The sequence below is a fragment of the Gobio gobio genome (assembly GCF_949357685.1).
Source record: "Gobio gobio genome assembly, chromosome: 10".
In the NCBI taxonomy this organism is placed as follows: domain Eukaryota; kingdom Metazoa; phylum Chordata; class Actinopteri; order Cypriniformes; family Gobionidae; genus Gobio; species Gobio gobio.
In genome coordinates, this window is record NC_137116.1 from 49,433,202 (window position 1) to 49,456,411 (window position 23,210).

At 38.6% G+C, this 23,210-nt stretch overlaps 1 protein-coding gene across 2 annotated transcripts; it reads right to left on the reverse strand.

Annotated features, from left to right (window-relative positions):
- Positions 1-79: 79 nt before the first annotated feature.
- cept1a (choline/ethanolamine phosphotransferase 1a) lies at positions 80-22,673 on the reverse strand. 2 transcript variants are annotated; one of them, XM_079827199.1, is made up of 11 exons: positions 22,423-22,671; positions 22,208-22,311; positions 13,959-14,374; positions 10,411-10,558; positions 9,853-9,994; positions 9,284-9,368; positions 8,627-8,758; positions 8,184-8,342; positions 7,750-7,875; positions 3,927-4,088; positions 80-2,478 (listed from the first exon to the last, which is right to left on the reverse strand). In XM_079827199.1, the coding sequence occupies exons 3-10, from the start codon at positions 14,307-14,309 to the stop codon at positions 3,951-3,953; spliced, it is 1,281 nt and encodes a 426-aa protein (XP_079683325.1). In that variant the 5' UTR covers positions 14,310-14,374; positions 22,208-22,311; positions 22,423-22,671; the 3' UTR covers positions 80-2,478; positions 3,927-3,950. The 2 variants fall into 2 exon arrangements, with proteins under 2 accessions (XP_079683325.1, XP_079683324.1); XM_079827198.1 differs by having other exon boundaries at positions 1,927-4,088; positions 22,423-22,673.
- Positions 22,674-23,210: the final 537 nt, after the last annotated feature.

Below are 23,210 nucleotides of genomic sequence, written 5' to 3' on the forward strand. Positions count from 1 at the left end.
TTATTTGATGAAAAATACAGTAAAAACAGTAATACCGTGAAATGTTTCAAGGTGATTATATCAACAGATTTATAGCATTGTAGATTAAGCGCAGGGATTTTATTTGGATTAAAAGGACTCCACTTGGAAAGAGCAACTGTGTTCAGAAAGGCCACACAACACACAAAGGCCCACAAGAACTGCCCCACAAAAGCAGATGATTCATTTGTGAGAGACTACATGACTGTAGCTGAAAGATACACACTGTTCATTTACAAAAAGCAGAGTAATACACAGTTGGAGTTTAATGAAACAACAAAGTGGTTATGAAATTCCAAATACATGCATGACTAAATAACGAGAATATTTACTGGTTATTTAGAATTAAGGCCCGTTTCACACAAAGACTGACAACTATAAAGATAGCTATAACAATAACTATATTAGCGTTCACACGAGCAGACAGTATCATTCTGTTTTATATTTATATTATAAGCACGCGCTGCTGATGTCATCTCTTATGCTGCCTTTACGTTCTATCGGAATTATCGTAAATACTAGTTTAAAAAATGTGAACATGAACGCCCTCTCAAGTCAAAAATCAAATGCGATGAGCTCGTAATGACGACTCCGGAAGTGGGAAGAAGGACATTTCCCGATAGCGTGTGACGATTGCAAATGGCTGTCAATGTTTTTATTGTTCGTCAGCTGGAAAAAAAACTCGTTCTGAAAGTGATTCAAACGATATCGTTTCTCTGCAGGGGCGCCGCTAGCAATTTTGGGCCCTATGAAAGAATATGATGTTGGAGCCCATACCGCACCAACTGTGGTTTACCACGGTGTAAAAGTTGTACCTGTACCTGCTTCCAGATACTTTTTTTCGTATCACCTCCTGCGAGGTTCTGAGCGAGCTGAGGCGATACTAAAATGTGACGTGAAAACACGACAGACTGCTGATTGGTCAGAGAGAATCGTCACTATTCACTGCGTCATCATTGCACGCACCCGACAGAGTATCCTGAATATTTTTAAATAGTTTGGCCAGAGATTGCGCGATATACCCATTACTATTATGGCAACTCGGAAGAATACGCCGTGGTCAAACGAGGAGGTTTCCTTTGTTTGGTTGCTGAAGAGAGGATCCAGCGAGAGCTTGATGGGGCAAAGAGGAACAAAAAATTTCCCTGCGCCGTCGCTATGACGACCAGGTACTATTGTGGAGGTACTATCTGCAATGGAAAACGGAGCGAAAAGCGAGCCGAGCTGGTCTGGTAATGGAAAAGCGCCACAAGTCTGCAATTTAGTAATACTGACCAATAAGCTCCGCTCACTCAACCCAGAATGCCCCAATTGGCTGATGAAACATTGATTCAAATTTTGATACAATTTATACAAAATTTTAATTTACTTTAAAGAAAGGCTTTCTACACAAACAAACTTAATGAAGTGGTCAAAACTCATGTCTGACTCACTCCCACTCTCCTGGCATTGCGCATCTTATGATGCGTCCTCTCACTCATGCTGTTTACTTTTCATAATCAACATAGATAGACATAAAAAATAACATTATAATATTTAAACATAAATATAAAACTAAATAGCTTAATGGCTACAACAAGTATAGTAGCCTACAGTACAGAGAAATGTCATGTTGGAGTGGGATTTGAGCAAATGTTTTACCCATGAGCGTGAGCGGTTCATGAGTGGAGCGTTTTGCTGGATTTTGTCGGAAATGCAGAAATAAGCTATCATTTTATTGTTATATTTGTAACTCTTTGGTAGATTATTCATTTATAATTTCTATTACATTACTACTAGTACTGTTACTACTAATAAAACCAATCTCTGGGGGTCCCAAAAGTACAGGGACCCTTAGAATCATCCTAACTTTCACCCCCCTTAGCGGCGCCCCTGTTTTTTTTAATCAATTTTTTTATCTTTATTGTTAGCTTTATAGTTCGTCCTCGGCGTGAATGGGCCTTAAGTCTGCACTAAGCATATTAAAATATCTTGCTATGTTAAAAAAATACAGTACTTTCCATATCCCCACAGCCCTCACAGAAGACATACTTCCCACTAGCTGCTTTTATATACATGATTTTAATGTTTTACCATTATGTTTACACTACGATGCTCCAAATACAAAAAACAAAACAAACATTTGCATGGCACTCCAAGGTACTTCAAACTCAAAAAATACCACAGTACTACTATGGTACATAGGCCATGGCACGTTTTTGCTAGTATAAGAATAATACTAAAACAAACTGAGGCAGTGATCAAGAAATCTGCTAACATAAATATAACAAATCTTTATTTCATGACCATTAATCTATTAAAAAGTAAGCTATTTGCTGTAAATCAACAAAACAAATCCTGGTCAAAGTACAAATAATACAAGTATGCAAATGCAGTTGCAGCGACAGACATCATTTTCTTCGACTATGTGTGTATTGCAACTTTGGTTGACCTCAGCGCGGCCCCGGTGAACGGATGATGCTTAAAAAAGGGAGAAACACAAATACACGGAAACCCACTTAAATAACATTCACAACAGGGTTAAAACATTTCCAATAAAAGTCTCGCACCCATAGACTAAAACAACATGTACAAGCAACTGCTCAGAGGTAGATGCAAAACAATAACGCGTTTTGAGAAATATACATTGAGCTTGGCCACTCTATTCATATTCTACCCTTGGAAGCACCCGATACAGAACGACAGGGTTAACATCCGTTGTTTTGCCATATAAATGTGTCAAAAATCTAGTTTCCTCTAAAAACAAATTGGCATGAAGATTAAAAAAAATATATATAATGACTGCTTTTGGCATGAGAATTAAACAAGCAAGAATATGAAATTGCATCATTGTCGAGATTGATGCTATGAACATAATTCACTTACAAACAAAAAACGATTTACACGAGAGGCTAAAAAAATATCAAAATCGCTGAGTCCAACTTTTACTGTGCATAGGAGTATAATGACAGTGACGAAAAAGGCACAAAAATAAATTAGCACAGGTCATCACATTAACTAAAGTATTTAGACCACAAACACGATTTTTAGGTTTTAATAATCTATTATTAAAGGTTCACATATGTACAGTGTAACTCAATCATTCGTGACGTCTATCTTGGCCCCAGTTATTATTAGGAAAATATGGCACTATCAAAATACTGTTTCTAATACAGTTTTTATCATTTAGTGACATGAGCATACCTCAGTAATAATAATAATTCCCTCCAAAGCACTACAAACACAAAGAAACATATGCATAGAAAGCCAAACGATACATACTATATAAATCGGTTAACCCAATGACATCAGATGAGAGGTGGAATTAGGAGGCTTATCAGGATTTGTAAATGTGACATTCTTGATGTTTCTGCAATATTGATGGAAACACCTGTGGCATGTTTTTCATGTCATAATGTTATCTCTGACCTCTCTGAAAGCGCTCTGCTCCTCTCGGACAACAGCACAGCTTTGTATTGGCAACAGTAATGTGTACTGGCGTGCAAGTTTGAATTCGTTTCAATTTAATTTAGCGGTGAACGGTCGCAAAGTTCACAAATTAATACCTATAGCATTGTGTAATTACATAATTACATTCAGATGGATCGCTGGTCGTTAATGGAATAAATGATGCACTGCTGGCCAAAACAAAAGAAAAACATTAAAACTGAAAAATAGAACAACTTTAAACAGTCATAGTTGTGGCAGATCTTCTATTCTTTGACTTGCAAACAAACTGTGGCAAAACAAAACTGGTCATCTAACATTGTAATACTGAAAACTGAATGGTAACTGTAGGATGTCTATTCTTTTTAATATTCCCTTTCGGCCTTCAAATATCTTCTCTTCATTACGAGAACAAAGTTTGCAACTGCAGCCATTTGGGCTCGGTCTCTTGTGTTTTACATTCACTGAAGTGCGTGACCTACTGGAGGTGTTTGAGGAACTGGGGGTTAGTGGTGGTTTTTGCTGTCCGCCAGAACTCTGGATGGGGATGGAGGCTGGATGCTGAAGACACGGATGTTTAGGTGTGTGGCGATCTGGTTACACACACTCACGCAGTACCGCACCAGATCAAACGCTGACAGCACCTACGAACAAAAAGGAAAGAGTTCAAGCATGGGGAAATGCATTTTTGATACTGCAAGATCATGGTCATGTTTTTGAGGTTAAATAAAAGGTGAAAATCATGCACTTCCTACAGTTAAACAGCCATAAATGTACACTTTCATACACTTTTTTCCCTCTGATTATATATCTATAGACCATTGTGGAGCAGACGTCATAGTTATGTCATTTGCAGCTTCGCGGACATTGTGGTGGCAAAAAAACAGTGGTAACAAGAGGAGGAAAATAGGCAAAATCCATGGAATAAGAGACTATCATCAAAAAGTTGATTTATTTAACTAATTCCATTCAAAAAGTGAAACTTGTATATTATATTCATTCATTACACACAGACTGATAGATTTCAAACGTTTATTTATTTTAATTTTGATGATTATAACTGACAACTAAGGAAAATCCCAACTTCAGTATCTCAGAAAATTAGAATATTGTGAAAAGGTTCAATATTGAAGACACCTGGTGCCACACTCTAATCAGCTAATTAACTCAAATCACCTGTAAAGGCCTTTAAATGGTCTCTCAGTCTAGTTCTGTAGGCTACACAATCATGGGGAAGACTGCTGACTTGACAGTTGTCCAAAAGACAACAATTGACACCTTGCACAAGGAGGGCAAGACACACAAGGTCATTGCAAAAGAGGCTGGCTGTTCACAGAGCTCTGTGTCCAAGCACATTAATAGAGAGGCGAAGGAAAGGAAAAGATGTGGTAGAAAAAAGTGTACAAGCAATAGGGATAACCGCACCCTGGAGAGGATTGTGAAACAAAACCCATTCAAAAATGTGGGAGAGATTCACAAAGATTGGACTGGAGCTGGAGTCAGTGCTTCAAGAACCACTACGGCCTGTCTGCCTCCTCACACTTGCTTAGTTAACTATCCTACTCAGAAGATACGGTGGGAGTACTCGGTTCGGGCCAAAATTCCGAGCTCAGAGCCCTCCCCTCGTAGTCTAGAAATCTAGACGCACCCTAGCGGCAGTCTAGCAGGGTAGTCTAGCAACTCTCCGTTGGCTTGCGAGCTGGAAAAACCAAACTCTGGTCAGGCCAATCACATCGTGTATAGAGTCGGTGGGCGGGCTTAACATACTGACAGCAGAGTTGCGGCGGTTCCGCGTGCTACTTGTAAACAAAGAAGCTGGCGAACAGCGGTCTTTCGATTCGGCTTTGGCCTCCGCAATTCTGGAAGACTTGGAGTTAAGCTTTTCTTTGAGAAAAGAACGGCACTGAAGTCATTCTTAAGAAAGGAAGATGTGTTCTGAGTTTTGCAGACCGGATCCGGCGAAAGTTTAATCTATCAACTAGCTCCGCTTCACCTTCTTCGTTGCTCTGGTTGGTTGTAGTTCTATCCTATTACGTGCAGCGGGAATTTGAAAGACAACCGTTTATCCCGCCCATCGGATTGAGCCCTGCCAACGGTGTGTTCCCAGACCCAACATTGACTTGATGTGGGTCTGGCTTGTCAGGCTACTCCCCTCGGACAGCATGCCAAATACGCATACATATTTATTATATCTGATTATTTGTAAGTGTGAACTCGTAAAATGTCTCTTTGTGCCTTTGGGTGTCAGAAACGGAATGCAGAAAAAATGGTCTTCATATTTATAGAATACCGTCGAAGACGCTCCGTGAAGCTAAACACAGACATTTATGGTTGCAAGCCACAGACTGGACTGATGAAACCTGCGATGATTAGTCTACTATTAAAGCATGGATTTGATGTAAACAATAGATCTACATAATACTCACATATTCAGTTCATAGGGCCATAATTGCTTCACAGTTACAGCATGAAATAATATTTAAACATATATTGTTTCATATAGGTAACATTTAAACAAAATTTTTAGGCCCATCTCACATTTTTTCTTGAAATTGCGAGTTGATATCATAATTCTGAGGGGGAAAAGTCCGAATTGAGAATATCGTGTTTATATCTTGCGATTCTGATATTTCTTTTTAGAATTGTGAGATATAAACTAGAAATCAAGGTTTTATAGTTTTATTGCGTGGCTTCCATAGAGTGGAGAACTGCAGAACTCTCATTGCCACCTGGTAGGCTCCGCCCATAAAGCATGTCATCGATGTTTGCAAACACCCAAATGGTCTATATATCGGACTTCTGTCATGTGCCGGAAACGGCATTTACCATATTTGAATTTCAGCTCTGGAGCTTCCTCAGCACTTGAGATGCAAACAGTAACGATGGCGTCGGTTTTACCGTATCAATTCAAGCTTCTTTTGGAAATGTATGCAAAGTGGATTTGCTTTTGCTGCACAGAAAACAGCATCTTCTCGACATGTCGACAACACAAACCAAATTCCTCCAGGCCTCAGCTACAACTAGTGTTTGAGGGCGGGTCATGGTAGACATTGTTCGCAGGCAGCCAATGAAGACTATAGGCTGGCATTATGCAAATTTGTTACATAGATAAGTAACAGGAAGTGAGAATTGCTGACGACTCATTTCAACAGTTCAGAATCAGTTCTTTTCTTGGAGGCAATAACTCAATTTTTCATGCCCTCTGATCTTTGAAACTTTGAGACCTTTTACATTCACAGCTATATTACACACTGATGAAAGGGAATAGCTGAAAGCATAATGGGGCACTCAATGTGAAACCTCATTCACAATCCATTTTGCTCAATTAGAAAAAAAGATTATTACAGGACCTACAGACCTGAACGTTTGTTAAAATAGTTTATTACACGGCTCTGTGGAATACTTGATTTTGATTGGTCAATCACGCCATCCAGAAGTATGTTATTCCCCGATAACAACTGGTAAAACTGGTAAAAACTGATAACACTGGCTTATCCGGGCAACTGAAGTCAGTGCGATACGCTTGCTAGGAGCGTTTTTTTTTCATGGAAGTTTTGTGTTTGGTAAGCTAATAAAATATTAAAACTCAAATCAATATTTTGTGTACAGTTATTTAATTATGTCATCCGGTATCATGGACTCTCGTTTCAGCTGCTGCCATTTTGCAACGATCGTTTTGTACACTGTAATGGATTATAATGATAAGCTTTTAAAACGGTTTCAACTCAAATCGATATCTCTTATCCCCATAATTATTAATGTGGTGAAATCCCTTAAATGTCCATCTAGTTTGAACTTGCCACTTGTCACGGGAAGCTTTGCGTTTAAAGACCCGATAAAATATTACAACTCAAGTCAATATTTTGTGTCTAATTATTTATTTAATTATATGTGGCAAGCAGCCATGTAATAAGCGGGATAATGTACATCCAGACGTTTGTTATCGCAGAATAAACCCCTTTCGAGTGATGCAAGACCTGATCCCCCTGTGTGGGTTTATTCTGCGATAACAACCGTCTGGATATACATAATCCCTTACATAAATAGCGATTTGGCTATTGGTTAGCATTAGCTTATTAAGAAAGTAATAGTGTCAATTTTAATATCATGTTGTCTTTAATGTGCCTTTAGTTGTGACGTCACACCATGACGGTCTCTGAATGACTATGTTTCAATAACTAGTCTAAGTAGACCAAGGAAGTGGCTTTGCGATGTGAAAACCAAAGTATGTCTACATACTACACTGAGCTCTTTATTTCAAAAGAGCAAGGAAAATCAATGTTTTCACACAGATCTTGAACGTACCAGAGCGACCCACAGAAGACAGTACTCATTAATGAAACTGTTGAAGTACTGATTCAGAAACAGCAGCGCTGGTCCGGTGAAGGCCAGGTCATTACGCTGCATTTCGCTTTTTGTCATATGAGCAACCTGGAAAACAAACCAGAAATGATTTTAGTGACATTTGGATTAACTGATACTAATGCGGTTTGACTCTGACAGATGTTTAAAAGATATGAACTACAGTCAACAATGTCATTTATTTATGCTAAAATGTGCAGAAAATCGTACTAACAGCAATTTTATGCTTACGTGCAAGCCATAATTCTTCCTACCAGTTATAAATACCAAGCTAAGACCAAAAGTTCAGGTAGAGGTATATCAACAATAATGTGTTTTGGAGCTTACTTAGTGAAGCTGAAATAAATACAGTATACTGATGTCATTCATGATCTTACCACAAGTCTGTTGGTGAGTTTGGCCGAGACAAACCCAAACGCTAAGATGTACAGACAGGGATGCTTCTCAAAGAGCTGCACCGACGACTTCTTATAGATCATTAGAGCAAGTGTGATGACCACTCCTATATGGAAGGATGGAGATAAAACGCTTGTTCCCTAGAAAAAAAAGATAAACAGTTGTGCCACTAATTTAACAGTTGTGCCACTAATTTAAACTTCATCTAGTAACAAGATTTTTTGAAATTTAGTGCAACTCATGCATGTATAATAAAAAAAACAAATGCAATTACAAAACTCTAATTGGATTAAAAAAGCAGGTTACTTTTAGAATTAAAATGTAATTAAATAACAGAAAATTATTAATTACAGTGTTTGTCTTTATGCATTTATGACATTTACATCTTTCTGCATTTTTAGCACACACTTTAGCTTTAACTTACTGCAATAGTAGATCCATTTTTGCCCATTCCGCCTGTGAAAATAACCCGGAAGTAGTTTGTGCAGGAGAAAATGGCACCCAGGAGAGTGAAAAGGGCTGGAACTATTTTAGCCTGGATATTTATCACAGGGATCTGAAAGATTAAAAACAAATCTCTGATGTCCTGTTTCATTATATACATATATAGTCTTTTTCACTGTAAAGGCCCGTTCACACCAAGGACTATAACTATAACAATGAAGATAGTTCTTAATATAAAATAATAGCAGAGTCCACACCACAACCATATCAATAACTGATATACAAAATAATTGTAATCACTTGCAGAACAATTTTTTCCCCAGCTGATGAACGATAAAAGCAGAATGACAAAATCCACCAGACTTTAAAGAGCATTTAAAGTGGAAGATGACAAAACTGCAGCGTGTGCTAATAAACAGAACGATATCCCTGCTGGTGTGGACGCTAATATAGTTATCGTTCTTGTTGTGAATGGGCCTTAAATGTTTCAAATGTAAGGGATTCTGCATTTCACTGAACACATGCAGCAGGCTAGAGATTTCCTGACCATGATTTATAGATTTAGCACATTTGTCCTTGAGCAAATGCTCTAATCATCTGATCAAAATGTGAAAGAATTAAGATTGATTTAAATTACCACAGATTTCCAAAAAGCTGTTCCTCCAATGGCAGCCAGTAAGTACATGATTATAATGAAGATTTGTACCTCAGTCACATCAATTCTGCACAAGCAGAAAGCAAAGAGAGATTAAAAGAGGAAATACAGTTCGTTAAGTAATAATCTCATTCCCAATCTAGCATTTTTCTTTCTTTCTGTAGTGCTTTATCAACAGTACAACAGCTGTCTGAAAACAACCGGTTTCCCATGAGCAGACCAGACTGTTCAAATATAACACTTTAGATTAGGGAACACACACTCACTATTAACTAGGAGTTTACCCCTCAATAAACTCAGAAGTACTGCTTATTGATAGTAAGTGGTTATGTTTAGGTATGGGGTAGGGTTAAGGGATGTGGAACATGATCATGCAGAATAAGGCATTAATATGTGCTTTATAAATACTAATAAACAGCCAATATGCTAGTAATATGCATGCTAATAAGCGACTCGTTCATAGTGAATAGTGTTCCCTTATCTAAAGCTTTGTGTACAGACCATGAAGTACAGGAGCCATGAATTATGATTAAAAGGAGAGTTTCACTCACATGCCAAAGCGCAGAGTTCCAGAAACATACGTCTGCCAGTGGGCACAATAAAACATGAAGATGCCCACAAAACAACAGAAAAACATCCAGTCAGGGTGAGTACCCATCTGAACTGCTATACAAGTGCCCAGGATCACAAACACTGCATCAGAGAAAGACAGAAAACAACAATACAGGCTTCAGGAAGACATATATATGTTGTTTGCACGTACATATGCCCATCTATTTAGGGATGCACGGAAATCTAAGACTGCTAACTGCATGATTTGTATAATATTAGAAATGTACAGCATATTACTCTTATTTGTAATGTAAAACATTACATTTCTGTAATGCTGCTTTGAAACGATATGTATTGTGAAAAGCGCCATTCAAATAATTGTGAATAGGATCTAATAAAAATGTCTGATAGAACCTGCTAAGTTATTTTTCCAAAATATTTTTTTAAATAAAACAAATAATAATAGTCTAGATGTTATTTTAGAAATGCCAAGAAATATATTATAATATAGGTTTAGTAGTAGCCGACAGTATTTGCATACACAAATGTGAGCAGACCTGTAGAAAGGGAGTCACAGCCGTGGTCAAACAGCTCGCCAAGTGGTGTGCTGCTATTGGTCCGTCGTGCCTGCTTCCCATCTATGGCATCCAATGATTGGTAGATGAACAGACCCAAAGCACAGGCTAAATATGCCCACGTTGGTGCCTGAAAAAGACGGCCAAATGTAAATAAAACAGGCTTACATTTCTGTCCACTGGGATGAGTTTCACTGATTTTGTGAACTTCATACTTACTGCCACAATGGTGGACATGAAGTTGTTCTTTTATCCCTACCAAATACTAAAGGTACGTTGAGAGAGATAGAGTGTCGTATTGCAGAGTTTAGCAATGTGGTTGTTTTCCAAAGCAGAAGGGCTCATAAGACCGTTATAGCTGGTAAACAGAGACTGTTAGAGCTGATAGAACAAGCTGTCGGACAATACACAGGATCTTATTGCGCTGTTTAAACAGACCACAGCAATTATCTCCCCAGTAGAGCTCCGAATATACTAAATTATGGCCTTCATAGACTACATGTGAGGCAGGGTAAGAAGTAAAGCCAAGACTTTATTACAATCGCTACTTCATATTCATAATTACACTAAAACTGATATTAAAAGACAACATCCTACTGGGGACTATTTCAATATAAATGGAATGAAACAGATATTAAAGTTGACAAAAAGGTCATGTCCTAATGGTGACCCCTACAAATATTTAATATTTATAATGAAACTAAAACTGACATAAAAGGACATAAAAGAAAGAGTGTGGACCACTGTAACAGAAGTTAAATATTCATAATTCAATAAAATGGCCATGTCCTAATGGTAACCACTGTAATAGCCATCAATTATAATTAGTTTAAAAAAAAAAAAAAAAAACAATTTCTTACGGTGACTACTGTAAGCTTCAAAATATTTATAAGTGGACTGATATTCAAATAAACAAGACAATGTGTTGACGATGACCAATTAAATAAATATTTAATATTCATAATTATTACACTAAAACTATATTACATTCAACAGCAAAAAAAAAAGTCATAATGGTGACCACTGCAATAGCTGTTAAATTAAATATTCATAATTAAATAAAACTGCCTCAAAACAATTAATAAAAGGACACATTCTTAAGCCAACTACTGTAAAAGCTGCTAAATATTCATAGTGGAATGAAACCGATATCAAAATTGACAAAAAGCTCATGTCCTAATGGTGACCCCCTACAACAATTTAATATTTATAATTAAATTAAAACTGACATAAAAGGAGAGAGTGGTGAACACTATAACAGAAGTTAAATATTCATAATTAGATAAAACTGATTATAGGTCATGTCCTCTAATGGTAACCACTGTAATAGCTACTAAACAATCATAATTAGTTTAAAATCGAAATATAAAAAAACATATTCTTACGGTGACTACTGTAAGCTTCAAAATATTTATAAGTGGACGGAACTGATATTTCATAAAAACATTAAAAACATGCAGGGCTATAACATAACCCATTAAAAACTCAAAGTGTCTGCTCTATTACAAATCATTTATATTTAAAAAATACCCAAAACAGAGGCATTACAAGATGGAAATATAGACTAGAAAAGATATTTAAACTTGCTCTGCCCTTACGTCCATGACTCATTGCCGAGTTGCCAGTTTTGGCTGTCTTTCCAACTCTTAACGGCGAATGTGCTCTTATAGATCAACATGTTCTCATGAAATGTATATCTATATCAAAAATTGCGATTGATACGCCAAAATGACTTTTTACGTGCATATTATGCGCATTCTTGTCAACCCATTGAGGATTAGTGGCTTATCTTATGCATGCAAAAATTGCGTATATGCATGTAAAAACTCATTTTGGCATTTAAATCTAATGTAGAAAAAAATAACAATGTTAAAAAGAAAGTTTGCATTAAAAAATATATAATGCATACCCTCTATCCATCTACCTTTGTATTTATTGCATTGCATAGGCCAGGGCAGAGTACTGCACCCGTTGGGTGACCCACGAATATTGCTGAAACGGTTGAAAAACATCCCAACTGTGTCGTATAAGCACGCAGGTAACTGTGATAACAAACCAAGCACAAGCAGTTCTATCGAACAGTATTTTTCAAAAGGGGAAAGAACTGAATGTGCCTTGTAGAGATGATAAGGACACATAACCATGTTTGAAAGCTTTGGCTGAAGTTGTCCTTGTGTTAATGGTTGTGTAATAACTTCAAAACCGATTTTTTTGCAGGTCGGGTGTCGGTTCTATTTTAAGCTGGTCGGGTGCGGATTTTAATTAGTGCTGTTGTCGGAAAACGGGTCAGATGCGGTTTTAAGCACTGCGGGTACGGGCGGGTGCAGATTTACAAAATCGGACCCGTGCAGGACTCTGGGCCAGGGGTCGGCAAGTAAATGGCAGGCCAGAACATAGTAAAGGGATAATTTAAGAAATGAATTGAGGAAAAATGCCACTAGAATTGCCTGTTGACATACTGTTACAGTGTCTTTTGTAAAAAATTGATAAATTAATAAAGCAGTAGTGACACGTAACCTAAGTATCTTCATTCACCAACTTGCAACACAGATAAAATATAACTCAAAAAATAAAAGAGGACTTGAATAAGCCCACTAATGGCATGTTTGAGTCATGCTCTTAACGAACGTTTTATTTCCTCTTTCCATATTGTGAATAATAAATGTGTATTTTAATTAGCTTGTTACACAATGGAGCCTAACTTATTGTAATAATTATCATACCGGTGTGTGTCTCTCATCTGCAACGAAGCTGTCGTTGTTTGTCGTTGTTTGAGACGAAGCATGGCACCTTTTTTTTGCTGGTTGTCTTGTCAATATTTTTGATAAAAAGGAAGATTAATTTGAGTTGTTATTGTTCATGTGTTGGTGCTGAGGCCCCGCGTTATAAGCAAACATTTCAATGGTTCACCTTTTGTTTTATCATACCACACATTTCATGACGGCGTGTCTAGCGATCCATTCCACAGACTCTTTTGAATGTCTTTCAGAACAGCTCTCAGTTCATCCCAAAATAAACACATTGCTGCAAAAACCTTGTCGTACTTTTTTTGAAGGCAAAATCACTAAAGAGAAATTGATTTTGAGCAACTGTTGTTGAAGTAATCTTGCTGGTTCGCATCGCCTGCTTCAAGCGGTGCGCGAACCCAGGTCTTTCCGCATGGGAGTCGGACGTTCTAACAAGGAGGCTAAAGGGTGCGACCTCCAACGTCAGTCACTGTTACAGTTTTACCTGCACAGCTGTCACTAGCTGGCCTCCGTTACACTATCATGACAGATCTATTTCAGCACCAGCCGCTATTAAAATAATCTGGCTGCGGGCCGACCACTGGCAATAGGCTATTGTATGTTCAGGGGTGACAGATTGATAAGCAGACATGCTATTAATGACTGGATATAACTTTTGATACTTTTGCTGCCTATTGATTTTGTCCTATCAATGTGGCTCTCATGAAAAAAAATAGCAAAGACCACTGATTTAAACCAATAGTGGAATATACTGAAACAGTGATTATTTAAGCATAAGCATACCTGCTCGGTGGCAGTAGGGCAGTAGTATACCAGTATCAGAGTGGTGATAATATTGGTAGCGAGTCCCACTATAGTGATGAGGTTCGGAGCCATCCAGAGAGGCACTTTGTTCACCAGCCAGCACCAGTATCCCTGCATGACGGACTCCATGAGGGACCGCCCTGCACTGCTGTACTGATGATCCTCCAGCCGTTTCAGCTGCTGCCGGGACAGACGGGACACGGGAAGCTCCATCAGCTTGGTCAGGAGTCCGGGCCACTCTTCTGCACCTGCCACGGTCGGGTCACGGGCCACGGAGGAACTGGTGTCAGAATCGGGCCGAGCCCGGACAGGTCGCTTGTGTGAGCTCATGCTTCTCTGGGGATCTGTGTGGGTGTGGTGAGTGCTGAATCCACAATGAGTTGATGGGATTAGATCTATGGGAACACAACCATTAGCATGCAGAAATTATTATGGAACAACTCTGACAATAATGGAAAACAGGAATTTATAATTAACAAAAAGTTTTTGTGGGGTGGAGTAATAGTTAACTGCCATTTAGTAAATGATTTCCATACAAAGAGCAAGTAAGATCAGGAACAGAGATTTTTTTTCTCCATTTGGACATGAACCATTTCAGTCTGGCTTTCATCCTCTCTACAGTGCAGAGACTTCTCTTCTAAGAGTAGCGAATGACCTCCTCCTTGCCTCTGATACTGGTGTCCTCAGCCATCTGGTGCAGTGCAGCTTTTGCTACTGTTTGTCATTTCTATACTCCTATCTTGTCTAACTGCTGTCCTTCAGTGGCTACGCTCATATCTCTCAGACAGGCAACAATTCATTACCATTAATAAACACAAATCTCGTTCTGTCACGGTTTCCTGTGGAGTACCTCAAGGATCCGTTCTTGGTCCACTTCTATTTTTAATCTACATGCTTCCTCTGGGTCAGATCATCTGGCATCATGGGCTTAATTTCCACAGTTATGATGATACGCAAATCTATCTTACTGCTCAGTCCAATTCTGTTTTTCCTCCCCCTTCAACTACATCCTGACTCTATAGTGTAGGCATTGACGTCACTTTCCCGCCGGAACACGCCCCCCTCAGCCAGACTGAGTGGCAAAAGAGCTGCTGCATGACTGGAGTTAATAGGGGAAACTGTGAAAACAAACGATTAGCAGTTTAAACTGGTCTGACTCGAAATAGTGTTCATTACAATTTACCAAAGATCCAGTTATCCATGGATGTTGACATGCAGCCAGGAATCGTGTTTCCTGATTTATATGAGCCTGATTTTGAAGCTGGGGAACTACATTTACAAATTTGTCTGTGAACGCTTTATATAAATACAATATAGGTATGTCTATATCCGGGTGATCACTTGTATCAATGTTTTATATAATGTCAAGTATAAAACTTGTATAGTTTTTGTCCGTGTTCATTTAAAAACATCCAATTATGCAGAATATAAAATTGTAAATATTTAATTGATGAGTTGTCAATACAATATATTACAATACTATGGTATGATTTTGCCCCAAAATTCAACATATTGACAAAATTTCTGTAGCTTTCGACAATATACCTCTTTCTTGTCAAATCTGTTTGTACAGTCAATCTCAAAGCTCTTTCCTGTTTTAGATGTGTTTTGTGCGAAATTCATGCTGTAAACCATGGGTCTCAAATTCGCGGCCCTATTTTGTGGCCTCCTACTTGACATCAAAGTGTAGTTTTAGTGCGGCCCGCGCACTTTTTTGCTGAGTCGTTGCGTGTGTCGCGCTTGCTGCCTCATTTGTGTGTGTGTGCGTGAGAGAGTTGGCTCGCCCCTCCCTCATGCAGTATAATTGGTTGACACCGCGTGACTGACAGGAACAGAATGTGAGGCTGATCAGACAGTCGAAATGAATGTGGTCTAACGGCGCTCATCAATGTCGAAATGATTGAGATGGCCAATCAAATCAAAGTAGGCGGGGCTTACATTCTCTTTTGGCTCGTGCACAGTCTTCACACAGACGAGCGAGTCAATCTATCGCTTAATGCCGTTGCGGAGAGACTCTATTCTTTCCGGTGAAATCACAAACCAAAATGCACACAAACATGTCCATGCTCTTAATATACAATCATTGAACATCTTAGATTTTAATGAAAAAAAAAAAAAAACATTGTTTGCAAATAGTCCCAAAAAGATTATTTTCCAACTAGAATTAGACCTAGAATTTAGGTCTAACCCTAACCCTAACCCTAACCCTAACCGGTCCTGGAGAGCCTCAGTCCTGCAGAGTTTAGCTCCAACTCTGATAAAACTCACCTGCCTGTAGCTTCCTAGTAACCCTTCATTGGTTGATTAACTTGTTCAGGTGTGTTTGATTAGGGTTGAAGCAAAACTCTGCAGGAGTGTGGCTCTCCAGGATTGACGTTCGCCACCCCTAATCTATATGATCTCAAAGTATGGCTCAAAACTTCTAAAAATTGAATACTGAAAAAACAGAAATCCTGTTAGTAGGCCCTAAATCTCTTGTGGTCACCCAACATGACTTCATATTGACGGAGTTATAGTTTATCCTTCACCTACTACACACAATCTAAAATTTGACTCTAAATTATGCTTTGAACTAGACTAGAAATCTTTATTTTGCCGCGAGTGTAGTCTAGCAACTCTCGGTAGACCTGAGAGCTGGAAAAACCAAACCCTGGTCAGGCCAATCACAGCGTGTGTAGAGTCAGTGGGCGGGCTTAACATAATGATGGTACGTCACGGCAGAGTTTCGGCGGTTCTGCGTGCTACTCGTAAACACAGAAGCTGGCGAAAAGCGGTCTTTTGAATCGGCTTTGGCCGTGACTCTGGAAGACTTGGAGTTAAGCTTTTCTTTGAGAAAAGAACAAAGAACGGCACTGAAGTCATTCTTAAGAAAAGAAGATGTGTTCGAAGTTTTGCCGACCGGATACGGCGAAAGTCTATCAACTAACGTTAGCTCGGCTTCACCTTCTTCTTTGCTCTGGTTGGTTGTGGCGGTCATGGCGCTATCCAATTGCATGCAGAGGGAATTTGAAAGACAATCGTTTATCCCGCCCCTCGGATTGAGCCCTGTCAATGGTGAGTTTCCAGACCCAACATCTTGATGTGGGTCTGGCTTGTCAGGCTAGCTTTGAACCCCATATCAATAAGCTTGTTGAGTCCATCTTCATAATATTGCCTGTATACAACCTTCATTGAATCTCAAAGATGCTGAAACTGTTGTCCACGTTTTTATAGCCTCACATCTGGACTATTGTAACACTTTGTTTTACAGCCTACCCCCTAAAGCCCTTAATCGCTTGCAACTAATTCAAAACTGAGCTGCTCGTGCCCTTAAATTTAACAAAAAAAATCAGCTCACATCACTCCCATCCTACAGCAATTTCATTGGCTGCCTCCCTGTTATCCATTGCATTCAGTTTAAAATACTTGTCCTAGTTTTCAAGGGTTGTCGTGGTTTAGCACCTTCTTACCTTTCAGAATTTATACACCCTTATGTCCCTGTCCGTACGTTACTCTGAGATCGAGTTCTGAGAACTTGCTTGCAGTACCTAAGTTCAAACTATATCTACTGTTGGTGGTAGTGCATTCAGCATTTCAGCTCCTAAGCTTTGGAACAAACTCCTGCACAAAATCTCAGCACTGTCTCTTCACTCCTAGGCTGAATCCGAAATCACCCCCTATACCCTCAAATAGGGCATTATTTGAAGGGACAACCGTTTGTAGTGGTGTCCGAAACAATAGTGGACGCTATTGAGTGCACTCACTCAATCCCACATTGCACCTCAATAACGAGTGTCCAGCCGACTTCACACACTCGTTTTCATTCACTCCTTCAAGTGAACTATTTTAGTGGACTAACGTAGGGAATAGTGAATGAGGGTTTAGGGGGCGATTTCGGATTCAGCCCTAGTCTCAGCCTCAGACGTCACGCCCACGGACCGTTGGCTGAATGTCTGATGCATATGGCACACTTATTTGGAAACACTTCAGGAGTTTCGAAGTCGTCATTGGTTGAATTCTACAGGATGTCCGCGAGACGCATGTGTTTCGTTCTTTAAAGTCGGCGTGAAACGGAAGTTGAGATCGTCTTTTTCACCTTATTGTGACGTATATCCGAGTGAAACGGCTTCTGAAATTAGAAAAAAATGTAGGGCGGGGCTTGATTTCGTCCTTCAGGAATTGATTGGATCGTTGGAAGTTGGGCGTCGCTAACAAAATGGACTCAGTGCGCACTCAGTTGTGGAGAAAAACTCGATCTATCTCTTAAATAAATGTATTTTCTCTCCAAATCTTTTCTACATATGTTACTGAGCATATTTACTCTTTTTTCACTGGTTTATGCTACAGATTTTAAGCCTTTTATGGCTTTATTTCTGTAAAACTTTTTTCTCAGCTCTCCCTTATAAGGGGGGCACGCCGTAAGCGCGATCACACGCTACATTCCTAAGTGCGAGCCGTCACCACAAGCTGTTCGTCCGACTATATTGAATAATTTTTACATAAAAAAAGCTTTTATTTCTCATATATTTCTCTCTTTTTGCCTCAAGTCCTTCCTGAAGAAGGTATTGTGTACACCGAGAAAAATGCTCCTAACCACCATATTGCTACGATCAGTGACAGGTTTCTGAGAGGCGGTGCAGAAACGAGACAGGGGGCGATAACCCCGCCCTCGCGACATAGCACATGACCGGAAGAGAAGAGAAGTCGTTTCGATCGGGGAGGGAAAGTTAACGTATTTGATTAAAGATTATAAGGGTAAATTAATTTTAAAAATTTTATGAAGTGCACAGATAAATCAGTTATAGTAAACTAAACACTACAATATTAAATTTAAAAATATGAATTGTAAAATTTGATTTCATGCCGACTTTAACGGAAACAAATGCCGTGACTCCCAACTCCCTCATGGAAGAAGAACGCCGTCGTGTTTACAACTGTGACAATGCGTGCTTACAAGGATCAACTAAACGCTGGATTTTCAAAAGTATGTGAAGTTCGCGGCTCCATTGTTGCAGTAAACTTGCACAACGTTCTTGAATTAATCATTTATAGAGGCACACGACATTTTCACACCCCTAAACATGACGCAGAACAAAACAAACTGTGATTGGTTGCGCTACATGTCAGTCAAAGTCCTATTGGGTGGTCCTTGACCAATGAGAGCTGCGATAGAGTCCAGACCTTCTGCTGTCAGTCTGAAGTAGGGGTCGACCGATATGGATTTTTTAGTGCCGATACCGATTTTTTTTCATCAGCCTTAGCCGATGACCGATATGGGCTGCCGATTTTCTTGAGCCGATATTTGGAGCCGATACTGCTTTTGCTCCCTCAATTTACAACATAAAAATGACACAATGATCATGATGATAACAATTTAAAATTTACAATTTAAAAAAGGAACATTTATTGAACTAAAAAAAACTATATTTAACAAATAGTAAAAACAGGTGATGTAGAACAAGAAAAAAAAAAGAGTTCAGTGGTGAAAATAAATATTTAAGCATAAATAAAATAATTACACTATTGCACACAGTATCAACAAGCAAGCAGCATAATAAAGTGCACACTGACTGTACTATACTTAATTTTAAAACTATTTACAACCTAGTCATTTAATGGTTACACTCTAAAAAATGCTGGGTTAAAAATAACCCAAGTTGGGTTGAATATGGACTAACCCAGCAATTGGGTTGTTTTGACCCAGCAGTTGGGTTAAATGTTTGCTTAAAACAACCCAATTGCTGGGTTAAAACAACCCAATCGCTGAGTTAAAACAACCCAATTGCTGGGTTAGTCCATTTTCAACCCAACTTGGGTTATTTTTAAACCAGCATTTTTAGAGCGTAGGTGCACTTAACTTTATCTCTTGTAGAGCAACACTAGTGGTAATTCAGGAAAAAATCTCCCAATGCTCTACGTGAAACTTCATTCTTTCGACCTTTTACCATTGTGTCAATTCTCAATTGATTTTGATTAATATGCGCGAGGGAGGGAGAGCAAGACAGTTTGAAAACGGTGAGAGCTGCCCTGTGGACACCTGTCTATAAATAATGCAGGGAAAAAAATATCGGCCAACGCAGCAGCCTTGTATCGGCCGATGCCGATACACGTAAAAATCGCAAATAACGGCCCGATATATCGGTCTATCACTAGTCTGAAGGTCTGGCTACTCGAGACTACCTCACTCCAGACCATTTAAACTCATCTCAAAACTCATTTATATAGTCATGTGAAAAAGAAAGTACACCCTTTTGAATTCTATGGAAAATTAGGTAACAACCTCAGATGAACAACACACATGACATATTACATATTATTGACTTTATCGGTCTCTCAAATCATTGTGGATGAATTTTGGCCCACTCTTCTTTACAATGTTGCTTCAGTTTATTGAGGTTTGCTGGCATTTGTTTATGCACAGCTCTCTCAAGGTCCCGCATTATGATTTCAATCTTGTGGAGGTCTGGACTTTGACTGGGCTTTCTGGACTTTTTCAGCCATTCTGTTGTAGATTTGTTGGTGTGCTTGGGATCATTGTTCCGTTGCATGACCCAATTTCAGCCGAGCTTTAACTGTCGGACAGATGGCCTCACAATTGATTCAAAAATACTTTAGTACACAGAGGAGTTCAGGGTCGACTCAATGACTGCAATGTGCCCAGGTCCTGTGTCTGCAAAACAAGCCAAAAATCATCAGCCCTCCATCAGCGTGATGGACAGTTAGTATGAGGTGTTTGTGCTGATATGCTGTGTTTGGATTTCGCCTAACTTGGTGCTGTGCTTTATGGCCAAACATCTCCACTTTGGTCTCGTCTGTCCAAAGGACATTGTTCCAGAAGTCTTAAGGTTTGTTCAGATGCAGCTTTGCAAACCTAAGCTATCCTGCCATGTTCATTTTAGAGGGAAGAAGCCTTCTCCTGGCAACCCTTCCAAACACGCCATTATTGTCCCGTCTTTTTCTAATCGTACTGCCATGAACATTTAACATGTTATAGTCCTCACAAAAGCAAAATCGATCTTATTTACTTTGTTAGCACACATTACAGGTCTTAGAGTGAACAATTAATCTGTGCAAGTTAATACACAGAAAAAAAATGTTTGCCGTGGTAATCTTTAATCATAATCAGAAAAGTAACTTCCGGTCTGGAATGGCGTTCCTTCTCAGATGACGTCAGTTTGACAGCTTGGGTTTGAATATCCTTAAACATTCCCTTCCAACCGTTAGTCTGCTATGAGCGAGAGATGGAGAGGAGGAGCCTGTGGTCTGTAGTCTGAGGTGTAGTTCTTGGGTGTTTTGACCTTGGGGTGAATTTGCTGGGATTTCCACACCTGGGAAGATTGGCAACTGCCTTGAATGTTTTCCACTTGTGAATAATCTTCCTCACTGTAGAAGGATGGACTTCAAATTGTCTGGAAATGGCTGTATAACCCTTCACAGATTGATGGCAGCAACAATTGCATCTGTAAGATCATTGATGATGTCTTTCCTCCATGGCATTGTGTTAACACACACCTGAATCCTCCAGACCAGCAAACTGACAAAACTTCTGCTTTTATAGAGGTGATCAGGCTTATCACAAATGTCCATTTTGGCCTAGTTTTTGTTAAATAAATAATGACACAGTATATGTCATGTGTTGTTGTTCATCTGAGGTTGTATTTACCCAATTTTAAGACCTGCCAAGGTCCAAATGATTTTTTATCATGTCCTGATACGTAAAACCATATAATTCAAAAGGGTGTACTTTGTTTTTCACATGACTGTATGTGTATGTGTGTATGTATAATATATATATATATATATATATATATATATATATATATATATATATATATATATATATATATATATATATATATATATGAGATGTTCTACCATGCTGTTATACTTTATTTGAGGCCTTTATTTAAGATCAACTACACAAAAAAAAAGTAATTTTGTCAACTTTTAGGAGTATAGGCCTACATACATTTAGATGACCACACTCAAATGCAATTTTTGTAATTTAATAGGACCTTTAATTTCAGGCATTATAAATGTGACAATAATTAAATAACACATTTTAGAGGCAGTTTGATTAATAAAATACAACAATACATGCCACCCCAAAATACACCTGCTACTAAAGAACGAGGGCAGTTAAGAAGGGCAGGACAGGAAGATAAGAGAAATTATGCATCGGGATCTAATAAAACCAAACCCTTGCACTGTGGCATTAATCTGTCTTGTATATTGTATGAAGTACTCACCAGTTGACTGTATTTATGAATCTGTAACAGCCCATTAAAATACTTCTGCTGGATGATGACGTCAGCTTGATAACGACGAGTGACGTCGTCAGCTTGATGGCGATCTGTCAAACGTGTCAGGCAATATTAGAAATGTGATAAACGTTTATAATTATATTAAATACACAGTTTTAGAAGCAGCGAGATGAATAAAGTTCGGTTGTGAACAACAGTACCTTTGTTTACGTGGTGAAGATGTCTTCTCTCCTCGCAGCATTACACTGGAGATGCTCGTGTGACGCCAAAAGTTGAATTATTCAATAAATTGTAAATAAATTAGATGAGGAAATGCCAAGACGAACAAACGTTCGCATCAACGGGGGAGAGGCTTTGGTGAAGGATCGTTAACCGACGGCAGCACAAACGGCGTGGATGAGATGCAGAGGCGTGAAAAACGCGTCGATAATGCAACGACAACACCTTCCGGAAGTTGGCATTTCAAAATAAAAGAAAAATATTAAAAAATAATTTAATTACATTTAATTTTTAAAATGAATCCGATCTGATCATTTTTTTAAATCGGATTATTAAAATATGGAATTAAAAATGAGCAGTCGTTAATTAGTACATACATAAAAAAAAGAGTTGGTAAGGTTTCTTATAAATATCAGCAATGTTTACAAAACCCATTGCTTGAAAACAAATGATTACAAATAGTGAAATGTGACGGTACTTATACAGTTTGTTTTTTTTATTGCTTTTTATAATGTTATTATTGTTCTGTTTATGTACCCTAAAAAATGTTTATCTTTCCCCCCTTTTAGCCCACTGTAACATGATCAAATTATGAGTAAACAGCGCCCCCTAGGACAATAACTTTGGAACTGCACCCACTCAAATGGTATCTATCTATCTATCTATCTATCTATCTATCTATCTATCTGTCTGTCTGTCTGTCTGTCTGTCTGTCTGTAATTGTTTTTCCCCCTTTTCAAGCTTATTAATTTTAATAACATTATTTTCA